This window comes from Tursiops truncatus, chromosome 15 (genome assembly GCF_011762595.2).
Source record: "Tursiops truncatus isolate mTurTru1 chromosome 15, mTurTru1.mat.Y, whole genome shotgun sequence".
NCBI classification, from domain to species: Eukaryota; Metazoa; Chordata; class Mammalia; order Artiodactyla; family Delphinidae; genus Tursiops; species Tursiops truncatus.
In genome coordinates, this window is record NC_047048.1 from 3,133,032 (window position 1) to 3,152,400 (window position 19,369).

General features: G+C 60.2%; 1 protein-coding gene across 1 annotated transcript in view; it reads left to right on the top strand.

The window, feature by feature from the left end:
* The window catches only part of SDK1 (sidekick cell adhesion molecule 1), an 822,147-nt gene that overhangs the window by 773,727 nt on the left and 29,051 nt on the right, over window positions 1-19,369 (top strand). Inside the window, exons 36-40 of the mRNA XM_073791836.1 lie at window positions 1,548-1,663; window positions 3,482-3,668; window positions 5,389-5,526; window positions 12,612-12,773; window positions 13,339-13,464. Coding sequence (XP_073647937.1) covers window positions 1,548-1,663; window positions 3,482-3,668; window positions 5,389-5,526; window positions 12,612-12,773; window positions 13,339-13,464 — 729 coding nt within the window. The remainder of the gene's footprint in view (window positions 1-1,547; window positions 1,664-3,481; window positions 3,669-5,388; window positions 5,527-12,611; window positions 12,774-13,338; window positions 13,465-19,369) is intronic.

Here is a 19,369-nt window from a genome sequence, read left to right on the forward strand (position 1 = left end):
CTTTATTTATGTTTTGGGTTATTAATGTGGCTGTTAAAATTCCTCCGGTTAGTTTTGATTGAATTGTTTTTTTGTGCGATTCTGTTGTTTAATGGGGCGGTAAATAAGCATTTCTGATGATGAGGCCGAGCGTCTGTCGCAGCCACCTGGTGGGGGCTATTAACATTTCCATTAGCGGCGGGGTGGGCAGTGACAATACAGGAGCCGCGCGGTTAGAGCAGAATAAACAGTCGGTGTCAGGCTGAGTGGGCGTTAATTACTATTTTATTCTGCACTGGTGGTGGGGAAGCAGGGAGGGGAAGAAGCGGGGGAGGGGCGCCTCAAGGAGGTCATCCTCTCCCCAGGAGGCCTCTCCAGAGAGACTGTGAGCTGGGCGGTCTCCCTCCGGCGCTGACCGCTGACGCGTGGTCCTTTCCATTCATGGCCCTAAATAGACTCGAGTCAAGAGGCAGCGCCCTGGCCGCAGGCAGGGCCGTGGAACGTGAGGGTGCTGGGTTGGCGCCCTGGCCCTGCAGCAATGTCCCCGACAGCTCCGCGGATCTCCCCAGGGTCCAGCCCAGCGTGAAGTTCACTGGGGGAGGAGTCACCCAGGTGGGAGGAAGGAGTAGCTCCTGGGAGGCAGAGGACAGACGGGCCAGAGGGGAGAAATGTCCCCAAATGTACACGTGCGTCCTCCGCGTCATTCCCAACTTACCCGCGGCTGCCTGCAAGGCCACGAGGCCACGGCCATGGCGCCCTGTCAGTCACCTTTCACCTTTGATCTGCACAGTGTGGCCCTGCTGACACCAACACAGCACCCGGGGGCCCTCGGGGTTGGGAGGGAAGGAGTGGGACCGGGTCCTCCTGGGGGGCGCGGAGCTGTGGCCTCTGTGCTCCGTCCCTGAGAAGGGGCAGCCCCGGGTCTGCAGACATCAGCTCCACCTGGAGCACGGCTTCCTACCCAGGATCCGGGACTCGTGGTGGGAACACAGATGCCTTTCTTTATTTATTTTTGGCCGCGAGGCCTGTGGGATCGTAGTTCCCTGACCAGGGATCGAACCCAGGCCCTCAGCAGTGAAAGCGCAGAGTCCTAACCACTGGGCCGCCAGGGAGCTCCCATAAATGCCTTTATATTCTCCGAGTTCCACCTGGAACTGAGCATCTCCCTCAGTTATGAATGTGGCGACGTACCAGTGCCGCATCCCTGGGGCCTGGGACTCTCTCAGCAGCAGGGCCCCCGGGTGTGCCCCCGTCCTGGCGAGGTTGGAGGTTGCTGCGCCGTCTCTGCTCATCCCACCTGACCTCAGAGGTGTCGCGCGAGCAGCTCCTAAGCCTGGCTTCAGGGCTCAGTCACAAGCACAAGCACGTGGGTTACCGTGTCACACCTTCGTTTCCCAAGCTCTGCTGTGTCTCGATATAATCGGTTTTCTTTGGGATTCTCCAGGTTTTATTTCATGCATTTAAAGGCGCGGTTCTGAGGAGGGTGTGTGGTCATGCTGGCAGACAAGCTGTGTGGTCCAGGGCAGGGTCTCGGGACTTCTCAGCGGACCCCGCTGCTCTCTCCGCAGCCCCGGCCATGGCTCCGCAGCACGTGCAGGTGAACCCACTCACGGCCAGCCAGCTGGAGGTCACGTGGGAGCCGCCGCCGCCCGAGAGCCAGAACGGAAACATCCAGGGCTACAAGGCAAGGCGCCCTCTCGCCTGGTTTGCCTCTTCCTTCCAGGTCACTTGCGGGCCAGGGTCGGTGGCCTGAATCCCCAGATCTCCCGAGGGCTCCGCTGGGACCCTGGCCGCTTCTGCTTCCCGTCCTGACTCAGGCCGACAGACCCTCGGCCCCCAGCCGGGCGGCTGGAACGGGCTCAGCCTGACCTTGCCTCTGGCCTGGGAGAGCGGAGCCCAGTTCCCCGCGCGACCAGCAGCGCCTCCCGCCCCCTGCACCCCCTCTGGGAGTCTCCACCGCCTTTGCCGACAGTAAAAGGGAAGCCCTCAGGAGAACAGGTTCCCCCCGCGCCAAGCCCTGCCCTGGGTCCGAGTCTCTTGTTCGGTAGGTCCAGGATGGGGTCCAAGGATTTGCGTGCTCCTGGGAACCTCACTTTGAGAACCCTTACACTGCACTGTCATGATTCCACGTTCAATATCCCAGAGGGGGGATCCAAGAAAGGCAGCAGCCCGTTGCAGTCCGAGCATCAGGTGATGAACAATGGCACAGAGTTGGTGAGGGCAGGAAGCCCCCGCAGTGTTCCACCTCCAACATCACCCCTGCCTAGGGGGCTCGGACCCCGTGAGGTCAGCTAGAACCATCCGGAAGTGCAGTCCCTTGAGAGTTCCCCGCCTTCCTCCAGAGTGAGGCTGGGCTGTTGAGCCCACGTCGAGCAGCCATCAGACTCCATGGTAGCCTCCCCTGAAGACTATTGGGCCAATTCAACGTCCCTTTAAAAATGACATTTGTAGGTGTTTTGTGAAAATAAATACCGTCCTCCACGGCAGGGCACCTGCAGTGATTAATGAGGTAACGGAAAGTCCCCTGAGCCCGGAGCCAAGGTGCTATTTATGTATGTCCAAAACATGTTTCCTAATTTCCTAATGACAGAGACATTGAACCTGGATATTGAGTTCAGGCTAGTAAGGCCTGTTCAAGCAGAGCGTCTCATCTGGCCAGTTCAGAGCAGCAGCTGAACTGCGTCTTGCAGGCGGATACGGCGAGGCTCCCCTGCCAGCTCCGCTCCGGCCTGGCCAGGCATGGGGGCGCGGGAGAGCAGGCCCCGGGCCTCGGCTGCCCTGCGCGTGGGCCAGCGGCTCTCACGGCCCGGCCTGTTGTAGGCCCACAGAGCCGAGGTGGATCCGTGGATGGGGGTTGTCTGTGGGTGGCCTGGCTGGCACTGGCTTGGGCAGCGGTTCTCAGCCAGCTGTCTAGGGAAGCAGTTCTGATGACCTTAGTAAACCTTTGGACGCGGGCATCATGTTCGCCCATGGGCGCATTAAAAGCTAGACGAGAAGAAACGGAACCCAGGAGAAACAAGGGCTGCTCCAGCAGGGCTAAGCCCTACGTGGTTCGTCTCCAAGTTATTTTTGGCTGTTTTAATATCCGGAGTATGGGGTCACATTGATCCAAGCCTTCGATCTCAGCCTTAAAGAAAACGTGGGAGCGTAGGGTAGAAGCTGGGGACTTGTTCTACCCACAGGCTGGAGCAGGGGGTAGATTGGTCTCCCTTCTGTCCAGAAGCTTGGGGGAAGGGGCAGGGCCCCCACAGCCAGCCCTGTGAGAGAAAAGGCACTTTCCTGGCAGCCGAAGGAGATGCCACTGAAATGCCACCTCCATCCTCAGGCCCCGTCCACCCTGGCCTGGCCTCAGCCACCCCCGACTCTGCAGAGCACAGCTCGGCCCCCGGGAGCACTCAGGTCCCCTCTGGCTCAGTGGCCACCCGCCCCCAGGCTGAGGAACAGAGGGGGCGCCACCCCTTCCCCCCCGCGCTGGCCTCCAGCCTCCGGCTCTTTCTGGCAGATCTACTACTGGGAGGCGGACAGCCGGAACGAGACGGAGAAGATGAGGGTGCTGTTCCTGCCCGAGACCACGGCGAAGCTGAAGAACCTCACCAGCCACACCCAGTACCTGGTCAGCATCTCGGCCTTCAACGCCGCTGGAGACGGGCCCAGGAGTGACCCCCGGCAGGGCCGGACCCACCAGGCCGGTAGGAGGACACGGGCTTCCTTCCCACAGCCTGGGGCACCTCCCTGCCCTGGCGCTGTTCCCCGACCCTCCCTCTCCATTCCCTCGGCTCTCCGCTCTGCCCGTCCTGTAAGTCAGATCCCGCGTAGCTGGGAATTTCTGGGTCTGATTCGTGTGGTGTCCCCAGCGCCCAGCCCAGGCCTGCTGCGTGGAGCTGCCCCGTGAACATTCACCAGCGTGAGCAGCGTGGGCAATGGGGGGCCGGGCTTCCATCTGCACAAGGCCTCATCTGTCACCGGCAGGACTTGCTCCAGGCCTCCGGGGGATTCTCTCAGGGTCCAGATCCCGGGGCAGGGGGAGCTCCTTGTATGTTGATGTGCTGAGCCCAGGCCGCAGTGTTGGCCTTCCCGGGCCTCTGGGCCACAGAGTCCCCTGGAAGCAGCTGGCAGGCCGTCTCTCAGACACATGCCCCGCGCAGGTCCTAAGGCGTGGCCGGGCTGCCCTGCCAGGGGTCACACTGCCCGTGACCTCCTCTCCTGATCTGGGGTACGTTCTGAGCCGCTCACTCACTCTCCTGGCGACTCGCAGAGTCCCTAGTGGTTTGGGGCGCTTCCTGAGGCTGACCAGGCTTCCCGAGGGAACGGCGGCTGGGCCCTGGGTCCCGGGAGCTCTGGGGCCTTCTTGAGATGCAGGGAGTGGAAGGCTGGCAGTGTAAGTTAGGGAGCCCGTGGGGCACAGACCCAAACCTCTGTGGGTTCAGCCTTCCTGGGAACAGGGGCTCCTGAGAGTCAGGCCCCCTGGGAGATGACCATGACTGCATTGCAGGGCCTGCGTCCTCGGGGCCCGTCCAGCAGCCCGGGAGGAGCTGTCTGTGGACTGTGGGCTCTGAGCGGGAAGGGTATGGGCGGACCTGTGGGGCCGAGGGTAGGAGGTGGAGGCCCTCGGGCGCTGCGGGCCTAGCGGGTCACAGGGCCAAAGGGCCCCCAGGGACGGGGGAGGACGGAAGGGGGGCAAGTGGGGGCCGATTCAGTGAGCATTTCTGAGCACGGAGGGGAACCCAGCTAGGGGGGCGTCAGTGCCCACTGGGGTAGGGGCAGCTCTGGGTGCCAGCACCCACCTGGCCCTCCCACGGGGCCCAGGCGGATGGGAGCCGCGGGCGGGGTTGGTGTCCTCCCCGGCCACACAGCCTGCCTCTGCGTCTGCCAGAAGCTTCTTCCAGCTCAGGGTGGCGCGTGAGCTCCCCCATCTCCAGACCAAGGGGGACAGGGAGATGGCCGGGCGCCCGTGGGATTTCAGATGAGGACCCGTGTGCGGGGATGTCCTCAGAGGCTCTGGGCCCCCCAGGAGAGGAGGGGAGGGGAGAGCCCACCCCCCACCCCCGCGGAGGAGCAGAACTGGAGCCCGTGGAATCCTCCAGCAGGTGCTAGAAGAGGGCGCTGTCTGCACCGCATTTTCTGTTTCCATCCATTATTCGTGTTTATGCCTTTGTCATTGCACCTCTCGGGCTCCTTTGTGTTTAAACACCGCCGTTTTCTCTGCTCTTCTCGGGAGGCTCTGAGTTTCTGATTTTGACCCTGGGAAGTTCGGAGATGACCGATAAATCTCCTTTTCATCCACGGCACTGAGACTTCACTAAGTTGGAGATTCCATCTAATAAGGTCCCTATTCCACGCGGGGGCGTAGACGCGTATGTAGACGACGTAAAGGGGCTTTGGTGACGTCCTCTCTGTCCTGTCCTCCAGCTCCCGGGACCCCCAGCTTCCTGGCATTCTCGGAAGTAACCTCCACCACGCTGAACGTTTCGTGGGGGGAGCCCACGGCAGCCAATGGCGTCCTGCAGGGCTACCGAGTGGTGTACGAGCCCTTAGCACCCGTCCAAGGTAAGCCTCCCGGCTGCGTGACACCCACCGTCCACACGGCACGGCGCCGGGAGGGGCGGGTGAACCGACTGAGCGCGTCCGGGGCTCCACACGGCCCCTCCGCAGGGCCCCTGACCCGGCCTCTTTATCACCCAAGACCCGCCTCTCCTGCTGCGCCTGAGATCTCAGCGCTCGTCCCACCCTGGGTGCCGCAGGCTGGAGCCACGTGGGCAGCTGGGCCCGGACGCTTCCCTCGGGTGCTCCTCTGGGGCTGCCCTCATTCTTCTGTTTACTCAGCGAGGTTTTTGTTTGTTTTTGGTGTCGGGGGTGGGGGTTTTGGGCCCGCACCTTGCGGGATGTTTCCCCACCGGGGATTGAACCGGGCCACTGCAGTGAAGGTGCCATGCCCTAACCACTAGACTGCCGGGGAACTCCACTCAGCACGTCTTTCTTAAGCACCTGCTGTGTGCCAGGTGCCGTTCAGGGAAGCTGGGATCTGAGCTGACCTGTTCATCGAGATCCTTGCTTTCCTGAGTGCAGTGAGCTGTGCTCCAAGGAGGAGAGAGCAACACACGAACACACACACACCACACACACACACACACACACACACACACACACACACACACACACACACACAAGTCTGATAGCGATCAGCGCCACGAGGAGGAGAGTGGGACTGCGTGAGAGCCTCGGGCGTGGAGCGGGGACAGGCGCTGAGGGACAGGAAGGGCCCAGGCGCCCAGCGTCCGAGACAAGACTGGCCCACAGAGGCTCGGTCACGCAGGGCCTGCAGGGAGGGGGCAATGCCAGTCGTCCGGGCGGCCGCAGGGCCAGTGACAGGGGGCCGAGGTGGAGCCAGAGGCGCCGGGTCTGAGTTACAGGAGACCGGGATCCGCGGCTGAATCAACCCCGGCGCCACCAGGGGGGCTGGCAGGGGGCTCCGGGCGGGGATGATGGACGGGAGAGGAGAGGACAGGTGCAGGGGTGGACAGGGCGGGGGGGAAGGAGCTGGGCCGTGACGGCATGGCTCTGTCCCTGCGCCCCTGCTGTAGTTAGTGCCGCCAGCTCTGTGTTGATTTGATCTCTTATCCACTCATCTCTGCCCGCTGCCCCACTCCCGGAGCACACACTGAGGGCCGAGCGGGCATTCCTCTCTGTCCCCACTGTGTGCCCGGCACTGTGGTGCAGAGAAGGGAGGTGAGGCCCTGGTCATAGACACAGACAGACTGTAGAAATTATGGATTATTTAATGTCTGGGAGGAAAAGGTATCACCAACACATCAAATGATATTGGCTCTCCATTTAAAGCCATGATAAAAGTTTCCTTTTAAAACAAGCACATTCAAGTAAAACAGGGAGTTGATTCGAAGAAGAAAAGTTAAGCCCAGATTTCATTTCATCGAATCTACACCGCCATGGCCTGGGAGGTTCATTGTTATTTTATGAAGTGCTGAGAACGAAGAAATGCTTCCACTAAGCCACGGCCAGTCCTCCTGAAGCATCAGTTCCGAGCTGCATCCCAAATCAGAGATGTAAAAATGTGAGGGGGAGAACGCGCGTCTCAGAAAATCGATGAACGTAGGTAAATAGCAGTAGAGGTGACAGAGGGTCCTTCCTGCCTCTCACGGGAACTTAGGTAAATAACAGCAGAGGCGACGTGTGGAAACGGTTTGCAGAACAGCCGAGAGGCTGGGGACCAGCACTGATCCAGCGCGCTCTGCTGTGTCTTTCCAGGACCCAGCGCCTGTCTGCGGACAGGTGGCCTGGGCGTGGCTTGGGTCAAGGTCCGGAAGGAGACGGGCCACGTTCCCGCCCGTTAGGTAGGGAGGGAGGGCCGAGAATTGCTGGAGACTTCCATTTTGCTCACCGGCGTTCCCTGCACACGCACGTGCGCGCAGATTCCACGAGCCCAGGTCCCAAACACCTTTTCAAGGGTATTAACCCACTGGTGCCGTCCAGATGAGAAAGGGTTGCCGAGAACGGTGCCTGACTGCCCTCCGCCTCCGTCCTCACCCCAGGCCGTGAGTGAGGTTTCCCGCGCTTCCTCCGGCAAGCGACTGAGTGCTGAGCAGAGCGTCTGTGTGTGGGGGTTTGCACAGTCTTTCCAGAAACTCCACGGCCCACAGCTGTCTCCTTGGCCTCCCGGCGAGGCCACCGCCCGGCCGGATTCCGCAGCGGGGCCTGGCTGTGCCCCCCGTTACCCTCCTCTGCACGGTCAGGCACTAGAATTGCTGCAGAGCTTCCCCACGCCTGCGCCCCGCCCCCGCCTCATCGCCGGGGGCAGCAGCAGCTCCAGTTCCCAGTGTCCCCGGGGCTGCTTGTTTGTTTCACGTTGTTTGGACACTCAGGTTCGCCACGAGCAGCTCACAGGGTTCTCCCGGTGCCCCCGTCAACGCGACCCCACCGAGCACGCCGACCGGTAGGCGCTGCCCCTCCAGCACTGGCTACGCAGCAGGCCGCACCCACCGCTCTCCTGCGTTCTCTCCTCATGCTCCGCACAGCCCTGCAGGGCGCGCCACATCTGTCCTCATGCCACAGACAAAGCGGGCGGGCTGGGCTTCCCTGGTGGCGCAGTGGTTGGGGGTCCGCCTGCCGATGCAGGGGACACGGGTTCATGCCCCGGTCCGGGAAGATCCCACATGCCGCGGAGCGGCTGGGCCCGTGAGCCATGGCCGCTGAGCCTGCGTGTCCAGAGCCTGTGCTCCGCAATGGGAGAGGCCACAGGAGTGAGAGGCCCGCATACCGCAAAAAAAAAAAAAAAAAAGCAGTCAGGCTTCGGGACCCTAAGACGTTGTCCCCAGCCTACGGTTGGGGAACAGGGGAGAGGAGGGATTCGAACCCAGGCGGGCAGGTTCAAGAGCCGAGGTCTTATCTGTCGTGTGATGGGGAACGAACGTCCGGAGCTTGTGTCTCTGAACGTAAACGTGATGCTGAGCGGCAGAGACGGAGCCCAAGGGGCAGTCAGGAAATCATCTTGCTTTCCGGCCGCGGGTGGGGCTTGCCGTTCCCTGGAGTGACAACAGGTGGAGTCACTTCGGTCACAGCCGTCTTCGCCTCTTTTCACAAGTAGCGAGCCGCCCGCCGTCCGCAGCAGCGTCCCTTGTCTGTGGGGAGGCCCGCTGCTCTCAGCCTGGGTCTCCACAGTGCGCCAGCCCTGCCACTGGAGCAGGGATGGGGCTCAGCCCTGCGCTCGCTCAGCCGCCGCCCCGGCTCCTGCGCCCTCAGCAGCAAACTGTCCAGACGCCAGGCTCTGGCTGTGCACGGCCCAGACCCACTGACGCCTGCTTGCCTGTCGAGTGGCCGGTCCAGGACTGGGGCTACCCCATGTGACGGTGACGGTGACGGGAAGCGTCCAGTCCCGCCTGAGGTGTCGCAGGGCTGCCTCTAGCACCAGGCCGGCACTAAGCCGGGCCGCCAACCGCAGGCCACCCTGCCCCCCGACAGCTCGGGCCCTGCTCCCGCTGGAGTGAGGCTGGCCACAGGCCCCGAGCCTCCCCCGACCTCCGTGGCAACCAGCAAACACCCCTTCCCCAGGAGCAGAGCTCACCGACCCACTGCCCTGGTGCCGCCCTGGTGACCCTGTGACCTTCCCGAAGTGCCCCGCTCACTGCCAACCCGGCATCACGTCCCAGGATCCCACCGCGAGCCCGCCTGGACCACGGCCTCAGCCAGAACCCCTGACTTAGCCAGATGTACACTAGTCCTGGGCCCTTCCGGCGGCCACGGCTGGCAGCCAGAGAGGAGCACAGCCCGGCTGAAGTGGGGCCGTAAGGAGGCCGTCACCGGGGCGTGGGCAGCGGCTGCTGGTGGCGGTCCTCCTGCTGGTGGGTGTCGTGGGTCGAGCACAGGAAGGCCCCAGATCGAGCCCCATTGCGTTCCTCCAGACTCGGCTGCGTGACTCGCAGTGGCCACTGGAGCAGTAACCGCCGTGGGGCGGGTGGAGGTGTGGAGAGCATTTGCACGCGGGAGGCACCCTGTCCTCTCGTGGACACGCCTGAGCCGGCCCTCGGGGAGATGCTGGGGACGTGACCTATCCGTCCTCTTGCCTTGGCGGACAGCCGGCCACCTGCCGGGCACGTGAGGACCAGCTGCACGCAGGAGCCCGGCCGCGATCGGCCACGCCAGCTGCCTCCCAAGGCCTGACCAGCAGGATGGCGAGCTAAGCTCCACGGTGGCCGCCATAAGCCCTGGGTGGCGAGCTGAGCTCCGCGGTGGCCACCATAAGCCCTGGGTGCTGGGGCAGCGTGGCCACCGCGGAGCGGGAGAGCTGCAGCCGGGGACGCAGGTGGATCGCAGCGCCCGGAGCTTGACGTGCTTTCGAACAGTCACTGCAGGGTCTGGGATCCGGCCCTCCTGACACTGCTGTGAGGTGGGCACTGCCCACTCAGGACCGACGGGAAACGGAGGCCTGCAGAGGTCCAGTGTGTCGCCCGGCGTCTCACGGGGAAGAAGTAACAGGCCTGGGACAGGCTCCAGATCCAGGGGCGTCCGCACTCCCCATCCCTCTGGCCGACCCTGCGAGTTTCAGAGGGAACCCGCCCTCGGCCGATCGTGGAGCAGCGGCGCTCGCCCTGGGCGCCTCTGCCGGGGCTCTTTGGGGCGTTCTCACCTAAGACCGCGCCGTTGCCTAGCTGAGCAGGCCCGACACCGTGGACAGAGTCGTGGGCGAGAACAGAGAGGCTGAACGCCAGGCCGTGGCTGTGAAAGCACCGCACAGCTTCCCGGACCCGCTGAGGGCAGGCTGCCCAGCACCTCGGGCCTCGGTCCAGCCCTGGCTGCCCTGCGTCCCCACACCTGGGCCCATCCCTCCCCAGCGGCCCCCAGTGCCCCGATGCTATGTCTCCTCCCCTCAGGGCGGCTGGCTGACCTGATGGGTGCGCAGGCCTCTTGGAGGGCGTCTCCTGGAGAAGCCTGGCCCTCACCCCCTTCGCGGTTGGATCTGGGATTTAGGCAGGGAACCGTGAAAGTAGGAAGCGGGACTCCGGACCATTTCAGTACTCTCATATGCCTCAGAGGACCCGTGCAGCTCCCAGAGATATGGCTGCAAACGTAGGGAGAAGCTCGAGCATCTTTATATGAACTCTCTGTGGTCACGCCGCTTCCCTTGTGAAGATCACCGAGGATATGATATTTACGTTGATATACACATGCACAAGTTTGTGGTAAAGAGAGTAAAAAGCAGTTGTAAAACAGTGACCTCACCCTGGGGTGACCCTTCTTCATGCCCCCTCCCCCAGGCCCGGGCAGCATCTGGAGGGACACCTGCAGACCCTGGTCGGGCAGCCTGCAGCCCAGGCCCCGGGAACAGGGGCGTCGATGTGGTACTGCAGTGCTGTGGACCCCGGGTCCCTCCACCAGGAAAGTAGGCCTGGCTGCATGGAGAGCCCCCAGGCCCTCGGAACACTGAGCCGTGTTCTTGGGACTCTGATTCCATAGAAGAGCTATTTTTATGTTTTCTTACGTGTTTGAAATGGAAGTATTTCAGGCGACTGCACCCTGAGGTTTGGGGTGCAGGGCATGGTTTTAAAGTTAACTGAATAAATAAGACGCTGATGTGGTTGGAATGGGGGAGGGGGAGGGAAGCAGACCAGCTCCACCTCTTGGCGGGACAGAGTTCACAAGATCTGTGCACGGGGTTGGTTTTGCTCTGAGGAGAAGGAGGGCATTTTTTAACAAAAGAAGGGGCTGCTCTCCAGGAAAACTATATCTGGCAGGATCCCGCATGTGTTCACTGGTGATGGTCAACCATGGGTGTGGACTCATCCCTGAAACCCCGTTCTGGAGCGATGCAGCTGAGGGGCGGCCTCTCTGTGCAGAAGTGACCCTGCTTCTCTACCGAAAAGCTCCAGTCACACAAGAGCAGCCCAAATTGCTCCGAAACAACTTGGAAGAGAATCATGTCGCTGAACAAATGTTTCATAAAAAGCGCAATATGAAGACAGTAAGCCAACTAGAAGGGCTTCTGGAGGCCTGTAGAATCGGAGGAATTTGCTTTGATGACTCTGAAAGCTGGACCCACTTTGTAGCAAGGACGCATGTTGTTGGGCTCTTCTGAGGTCAAGGCCACCCTAGGATTCAAGGTGCAGATAACACCGGCCGGTCGCAGCGAGAGCAGGTGGCCCCTTGGTCTTGGGAAGCACGGCCGTTCTCTGTGTACGGGACACGGTGGCGCAGACGCCGGACCCAGGACAGCAGGCCCCCGGCGCGGCTCTTCCGCACGACCTCTGCTGACTCACAAGGCCTGGAATTGCCCCAGCCTGATACCTTCCTCCAAGAGGTGCCCGACAGACATCGGTGTGTTGAAGGCTCTGAGAAGTCCCGCAGTCTAGAGCTTATGTAGCTTTTTTGTTTGAATGCTTCATTTTCAGACTTGTTTTACCAAAGAACCCTACTTTCCCTTCTGGAAAATGCTGCGTTTGTGTACTTTTCAGTTTGTATCCCCCTGCCAAAGTGTCCAACCTCTATTTTCTAATTAAACCTACACCCAGCATCACATCTGCTCGGTGTCTGTGTTTGAGGGAAGCGTCTCTGTGCTGGCACAGGTCTGTGGAACTGCGTCACCACCACTCTCTGTGGTGACAGGTTCGTCATGTTTCAGGGTCTGTGGATGAAGTTGTCATGCGTTGACAAAGCCTTTAGGCCGCAGAGTGGGCCCCGCGGGGGGGCCGCCTGCAGCCCACGCAGAGCCTTCCTCCATCTTCCTCCTCCACGTTCTGTCCCCCGACTAAGCTGGGAAGCCCGAGGTCGCCTCCGACGTGACACAGGGCTTTGTGCAGCTCCCAGCCAAGTGGGGAGGGACCCTCCAGACGTCGGGGGCCCCCCCCCACCTTGGTGCCTGTCGCCGGGGTTCTCTCCCCCGCCCCAACGTGGCCAGTGAGCCGGGGCCTCCTCCCGCGTGCTGTGAGGGTGGTTCTTCCCCGTGTCAGCACCCACTTACCACGCTTAGACTCTAAGGGCACTTATGTGTGCTGAAAATCGGCCCTTGCCACCACTTACAGTCCCGGTGGTAAGAAACGCTTCCTCAGCAAACCTCGCGGCCTCCTGGCTATTAGAGCTGAAGAGGCGGTGCTCAGGGCCCCTCTCGCCCTTCCCTGTGGCTCTAGGGGTGAGCAAGGTGGTGACGGTGGACGTGAAGGGGAACTGGCAGCGCTGGCTGAAGGTGCGCGACCTCACCAAGGGGGTGACCTACTTCTTCCGAGTGCAAGCGCGGACCATCGCCTACGGGCCCGAGCTGCGGGCCAGCGTCACGGCCGGGCCGGCCGAGGGTGAGTATCGGGGCTCCTTCGTCCGGTCAGGGCTTGGTCTGCACTCCCGACGAGCCGTGCTGGACGCTCAGAGCTGGCGTCAGCTCAGGACTCCTTTGGCCCCGCCTTCCAAGGCGTGTGTTAACTGAACGTCTGCACGCGGACGCGTTCAGTGTGGGCGAGCAAGTTCTTAGGTCTTGAGCGTGTCCAGTTTGTGTTTGTCTTCTGGAAAAAAAGCGAAAAGAAGTGCATTCGATTTTTGAAATAAGATACGTAAGAAAAATTTGAAGTTTTCCTGGCATGAAGAGGAACCGCGTGGTTCCCGCTGCACAAATGCCCTTGGCCTCTGTTTAAGTGCTTTGGAGGAGGGGGCAGTGGATCGAGAGGACACCGCCACGCCTCAGCTCTCTTGATGCTCTGATGGACCCTGTGAGGCCAGTGTCAGCCCCACCCCGACTTTCAAGATGAGGGACCGGGACTGACCCAGGGTGAGCCCCGCCTGGAGACCTAGCAGCAGAGCTGGCCCCTCTGCAGGCCCAGGAGTGCCAGGCCAAAGCCCACCCGCTCTTTTCTCCTCTGTCCACAGGTTCCCCGGGCTCCCCTCGAGACGTCTCGGTCACCAGATCCGCCTCTGAGCTCACCCTGCAGTGGACGGAGGGCCGCGCGGGCAGGACGCCCACCACGGGCTACGTCATCGAGGCCAGGCCCTCAGGTAGGTCAGGCGAAACCTCGAAACGGTGTCTCTGCATCTGTAAAAGAGGGGACGTGTCAGAGCTTGGGGCCTCCCCGGCCCAGCATCTCCCTGATGACGTGGAGACGGAGGGCATTGACTTGAAATGAGAGGTGCCCTCTCACTCCCCCACCCCCCGTTGTTTTTTTTAAATATTTATTTTTTATTTATTTATTTATTTTGGCTGCGCCGGGTCTCCGATGCGGCGCACAGGATCTTTGTTGCGGCCTGCGGACTCTTAGTTGCGGCCTGCGGGATCTAGTTCCCTGACCAGGGATGGAACCCCATTGGGAGTGCGGAGCCCTACCCACTGGACCAGCGGGGAAGCCCCCACCCCCCCATTCTCATAACCACGGCTGCGCTAGCGACCTCACGGGCATCAGACCCATGGTGTTCTGGCCACGTTACCTAGGCTTTGGGGGAGGATGACTGTCACTCAGATACACGTGTGTGAGAACTTAGGGTCACTTAAGGATGTTCTCAGCTCAGCGGTAAGACCCACGAGTGTTTTCAGAGGCTCCGCTCGAGATCTCGGTGGAGAGTGTCCTGCTCATTTCGGATCGTCATGAACCTTCCTGTTAGTAGTGAAACCCACACGTCATCCGCGGGGAGCGAGGTTGAGATCCGCCCCAACCCCATCCACCCTAAGAGGGTTTCCGCCTTCTCTCTGTTCAAGTAATACCTAAGGGCAGGCACCACTGGAAAGTGAGGGATGGTTTGAGTCAGATGTTACGGCTGGAGCTGGGGGGGCATCACCCTCGCAGGAGCCCCGGGCACGTTCACCGCGACCTTCAGACGGCCGTACGGCTCAGCAGGAACATCCGAGCGTGAAAATACACGGCGTGCCAGGGACGCACTTGGAAAGTGATCGCCAGGCCCCGCCTCCAGGTGGACTACAGCGCTGTGAGCACTTCAGTGTGATGTTTAAAGAAGCTCTTAGACCAAGAGGGAAGAGCCCCAAAGTCGCAGACGTCACGGGCGTCCCTCCTCCCCACCAAACGGCTTTTGAAAGATTACTTAGAAGTGCCTTCTAGAAACTTCTAAGGAGAAACCTAGTACATAAAACCAAAACAGTTTCTATGCAAAGGCGATGTGAATACTTCTTTGGCTCAAGAATGCCCGTGTTCAGCCCCCGGGCCTGGGGGATCCCGACAGTTTCTGATAAGCAGGGCATCTGGCCTTTTCTGGAAATGGAGGGTCCCAAATCCGTGACGGGGCTGGACTCGCCAGAGGCCTCTGTGGTCACTTGTTCCCCCCGTACCTCTGAAAGCAGTGGACCCAGAAGAGCCAGCCAGCTCTCTGCTGGCGACATCTGACCCGGGGCACTTTCGGAGATCAACAAGTGCCGCGGGCTTCCCTGGTGGCGCGGTGGTTGAGAGTCCGCCTGCCAATGCAGGGAACGCGGGTTCGTGCCCCGGTCCGGGAAGATCCCACATGCCGCGGAGCGGCTGGGCCCGTGAGCCATGGCCGCTGAGCCTGCGCGTCCGGAGCCTGTGCTCCGCAACGGGAGAGGCCGCAACAGTGAGAGGCCCGCATACCGCAAAAAACCCAAAAAAACCCAAATGCCGTGGCTGAAAGGCCCTGTGAGGTCTGTGCCCAGACTGAGGCAGTGGAGGCTGCACTGGCCTCAGGAGGCAAAGCCGCTTGCTCCCCAAATCCAAGGAGAGCGTTTGTTGCAAAGGTTGCCTTGCTCGGGTCCACCAAGGGGCTCCATCAGCTTCGACGGGAAAAAATACGTGTTTATCTTCACTAGCCCTCTAACTGATTAGCTTTCCTTCACTTATAAACACGTGTTAGTTTGCTCAGCTACTGTAACCGAGTACCAAACACTGGGTGGCTTAGATCATAGAAACGTGTTCTCTCTCAGGTCTGGAGGCTGGAACCCCAGGTCGAGGTGTCGGCACGGTTGGTTCCCTCTGGGGGCCATCGGGGAGGATCTGGTCCAGGCCTCTCCCCTGGCTTCTGGCGTGTCGCTAACAACCTTTGCGGGTCCTTGGCCTGTAGCAGAACGTCAGCCAGACCCCTACCTTCCTCTTCACGTGGCCTCCTCCCTGCGTTCCTGTGTCCAAACTTCCCCCTTTTAGAAGAACCCCAGTCATACTGGATTAGGGCCCACCGTCATGACCTCATCTTAACTAATTATGTCTGCAGAGACCCTGTTTCCAAATAAGGTCTCATTCTGATATACTAAGGATTAGGCCTTGAAGGTATGAACGATGAGGGGACCCAGTTCAACCCATAACCGTAGGTGAGAACCCACGTAAGTAACTGCAGTACCTGTGAAACCGCCAGCAGTAGAAATCACAGCTCCGTTCACGTCACGTGCCAGGTGTGCAGAGATTTCCCAAGATCGTTCATACTCACCACGGCGTTGACATTACGGTCGTCTGCAGACCCTGCTAGACCTTCTCATCGAAAGCGTTCGTGAAGAAGAGAAGACTTCTGAGTTCCCTGGGATGAGGGTGTCACCTCAATGCACGTCTCTCCACCACATCTTCCAAAGACCACGTAGCTTAACAAGGGTGCCAAGAAAACCCACGTGATCCAGACCTTCCGCGTTAACCAGGAGACGGACGTGACTGTGAACTTGCGGTTACTGCCAGGCATTTAGGAGCACCACCAATGTAACTGGTTTCCTTTTCAGTTTTATTTTATGCATGAAAACCATTCTGAGATGGGGTCCTTCAGAGTCAGCAGGTTGGCAGAGGGTCCACGGCACCAAGAAAAGGTTAGGAAGCCTTGCTCTAGAGGACACGCACCCAAGACTCCCGCCGAGTCGTTTCCTTCTACCTGAAAGCTTGTCTCCCCGACAAGAGTTAAGGATCCCAGTGGACACGTGGCTGCAAAAGGGCCACACGAGGCACCCTTGAGGCGATGGAAACGCTGTGGATCAGTGTTACCCACCAGGGTTCCTGGCCTCCTTCCTCAATAGAAATGGATCAGAGGCCAGACAGGAAATTCAGACGAGGCTTTACTGGGGCCCCTGCTGCAGCAGGGGGCGCTCGAGAGCAAGCAACAGCCTCCCTTGCTTCACGCCCTGACGGGGGCGGGGCAGGGGGTGGAGCGAGCTTGTTGCTCACATCGGGTGAGGGTAGGGGTGTATCCAGGAGTCGGGCCAGAGGGGAGACTGAGGTGTTTTGCCCACCTCTTGGGTGGTGTAGTGTGCAGCGGGCGTGCTCAGTACCTTGCTTTTGCTCCCAACCCCCTGCTTTTGCTCCAGTCTCTTCAAAAGTGGCAGTTGGGTTTTTGGGTCTCTGTATCTTTGGGGTCCAGAATTTGTCCCAACTGGGCATGCACGTAGTTATTTTTAGTCTCATACCGTTTCTCTGGTTTTTGTTTCTCGAGGAGAGACGTGTCCAGGTGCAAGCATTGCAGCAAAGGGTCCCATCAGGACTGTGTCAGCATCAGTTTCCCGGTTGCGCTGTACTGTAGTTTCCCAACATGACACCCTTGCGGGGGGACGGGGGGTTGGAACACTGGATAAAGGACACAATGGGATGCCTGTGCTATTTCCCACAGCTGCGTGGGAATCCACAATTATCTCAAAAGAAAAAGCTGAGCTTAAATTTTTTTTTTTTAATCTCCACGGATGGTCTCCTCACCCTGGTCAGTCAGGTGCACCGTCTCTCTGAAACGAGCACCTTCATGTCAGCGATCGGCCTGTGGGGAACGGAGCCCCCCACCAGCCAGACGCAGGCGTGTGGGAATCGTAGCCCTAGTGAGCACTCGGGCCGCCCCGGGGTTGGAGGGTGCGTTCTCAGGCTCCCTGGGGAGCTGGTTCATTTCCCCTCGTGCTGCCCCTGCTCATCTGTCTGCTGCGATGAAGGAAACGGGGTGCTTGGTGGTTACAAGCGCAGCTTCTGGGAGTCTGGAAGGCGGTGCAGCACTAACGGGGTGGCGCCCCACACCCGAGGGCCTCGCCCAGACACCAGCCTTCTGCCGGCAGCTGGCGGTCTGACTCCCCGGGTCACTACCAGAAGGTGGAAGCTGACCCACGGGGACCAGGACGTGCCAGGAAGCTGACCCGGAGGACGCTGTCGTTTCCAGCGAGCCCCGAGGGTCCTGCTTCAACTTCTCAACATTGGAGAGCAAGTCGCCAGCGATTTCGACTGGGCCAGAGCAGGCCGCCGGCCTCACCGTCCAGCCGCTGAAAGTTGAGAGACGCCCTCCCCCCTTAACGGAGGCCTGCAGCTGCCTGGAATCAGATGAAATGCATTTACGGATTGTCAATATTTAAACGCCTTGCCAGTACCTGGGGCTTTGGATCTCAGCTGTCATCTATTACAGGCCTCATTACACGGAACAGTAATGCTGCATCGTCTCACTCTCTCCCCGAGGCTCTTTGGCGACGCCCTCTCCGGGCAGGGCAGTGGTGTCTGGAGGGAGCTTGGTAGTGGTGTTGGGCCCTGGGAGGGGTAGTTTTTAATAGGGGGCCACCCGGGTTCCCGTCACCGCGGGCGTCTGGAAAGACTGAGCCCCTTTGTCGGGTGGCCCTGGGGGCCCCAGGCTGCCTGCCATCTCCCCACCAGGCCTCATCTGCGTCTTGCCCTTGGAAGGCATGGAGCTCGTCCGCTTGGCTGGCGCGGGGACGGTGGCCAGCAGGCTCCAGCGGCCCGGGCAGGTGGCCCTGCAGCCTTGTGCCTCTTCACTTGAACCCCTGCAAATTCTGCTGATGCCCTAACGTGAAAACACCGAATTGAACGGCAGCTGGTGAAATTCACATCGGACTAGGACACACACCCCCGTCACTCCTGGAGAAGGGCAGTCAGCGAGTGTGGACGCGGCCCCGGACGCCACAGGACAGCCTTGCCGAAGGTTCATTTCTCCGGTTGGGCGAAGGTTTCCTCCCAGTTGGAGTTGCTAAGCTCCCAGGAAGGCAGTGGAAACTATGCAGCGGGCATATGCAGATGATCTATTTACACAAATTGTCCCGAGGCATTTTACTGTATAGATCAGGAAACCTAATTTACATATTTACACAATAGACCAGAATGGCACTAAAGGAACTATAAATATATTTTCCTCTCCACAGCAGCCGTGAAATACATATTTAGGATGTACCCGAGGCAGGGCAGACATTGTGTTGCTTTTTTCACGCGTAATGTGTTTAGCCCAGAGAGGAGAGGGGGTTACATGGAGCAGGGCCCCTGTCCCCGTGAGCCCCTCCCTGCCCACTTGCGGTCCTCCTGGGGGCCCCCCAGGCCCCTCCCCACTCACTCTGTCCACTTCTGATCTTTGCCTGCGGGACTTTTCAACTGAACAAAGAAAAACAATCAGTGCTTTTCAGAAGGTTTAAAATCCACGGAAGTTGCCGAGTCAGCGCCTCAGCCCAAGGGCTGCAGCTGCAGTTCCAACTCCGTCACTGGCCAGTGTTCACTTCTTCTCTCCTGCATGACCCCGAGTTGACAGCCTGTCGGGCTCTGCAGCCGTTTCTCTCTGGGCTGGGTCCTGGTCCCAGGCCATCCTTTGCGTTCATCTCATTGGTGTCCTGCCTTCAACAAGGATCGGATAACATACAATTATTTTATCATCAGATGTATTTAGCCTCGGGTGTAAGCCCCACCTGTTTCAGCTCAATTTCCGACCCAGCCCAGTTACACCAAGAGAAATGGCAGCGTTTAAGACATAAGCAGCTCCCAGGCTCAGAGCTGCAAGCCGACGTCATGGCGCTGGTTATGAGCTTAGTGGAACCAGAACCCTTGGGCCGTGAATGACAGTTTCACTCAGCGTGGAGACCCTGCTGGGTCGTCCACGAGGTCAAACGTCTTTCTTGGCGCCTGCCTTGAAACCTGCCATAGACACGCTTCTGGGCGTCGGCAGGGTAAGTGGAGCGTGGACCCTGGGATTCGGGAGGGCGGTGTCCCTGCTCCCCGGTGACGAGGGCATG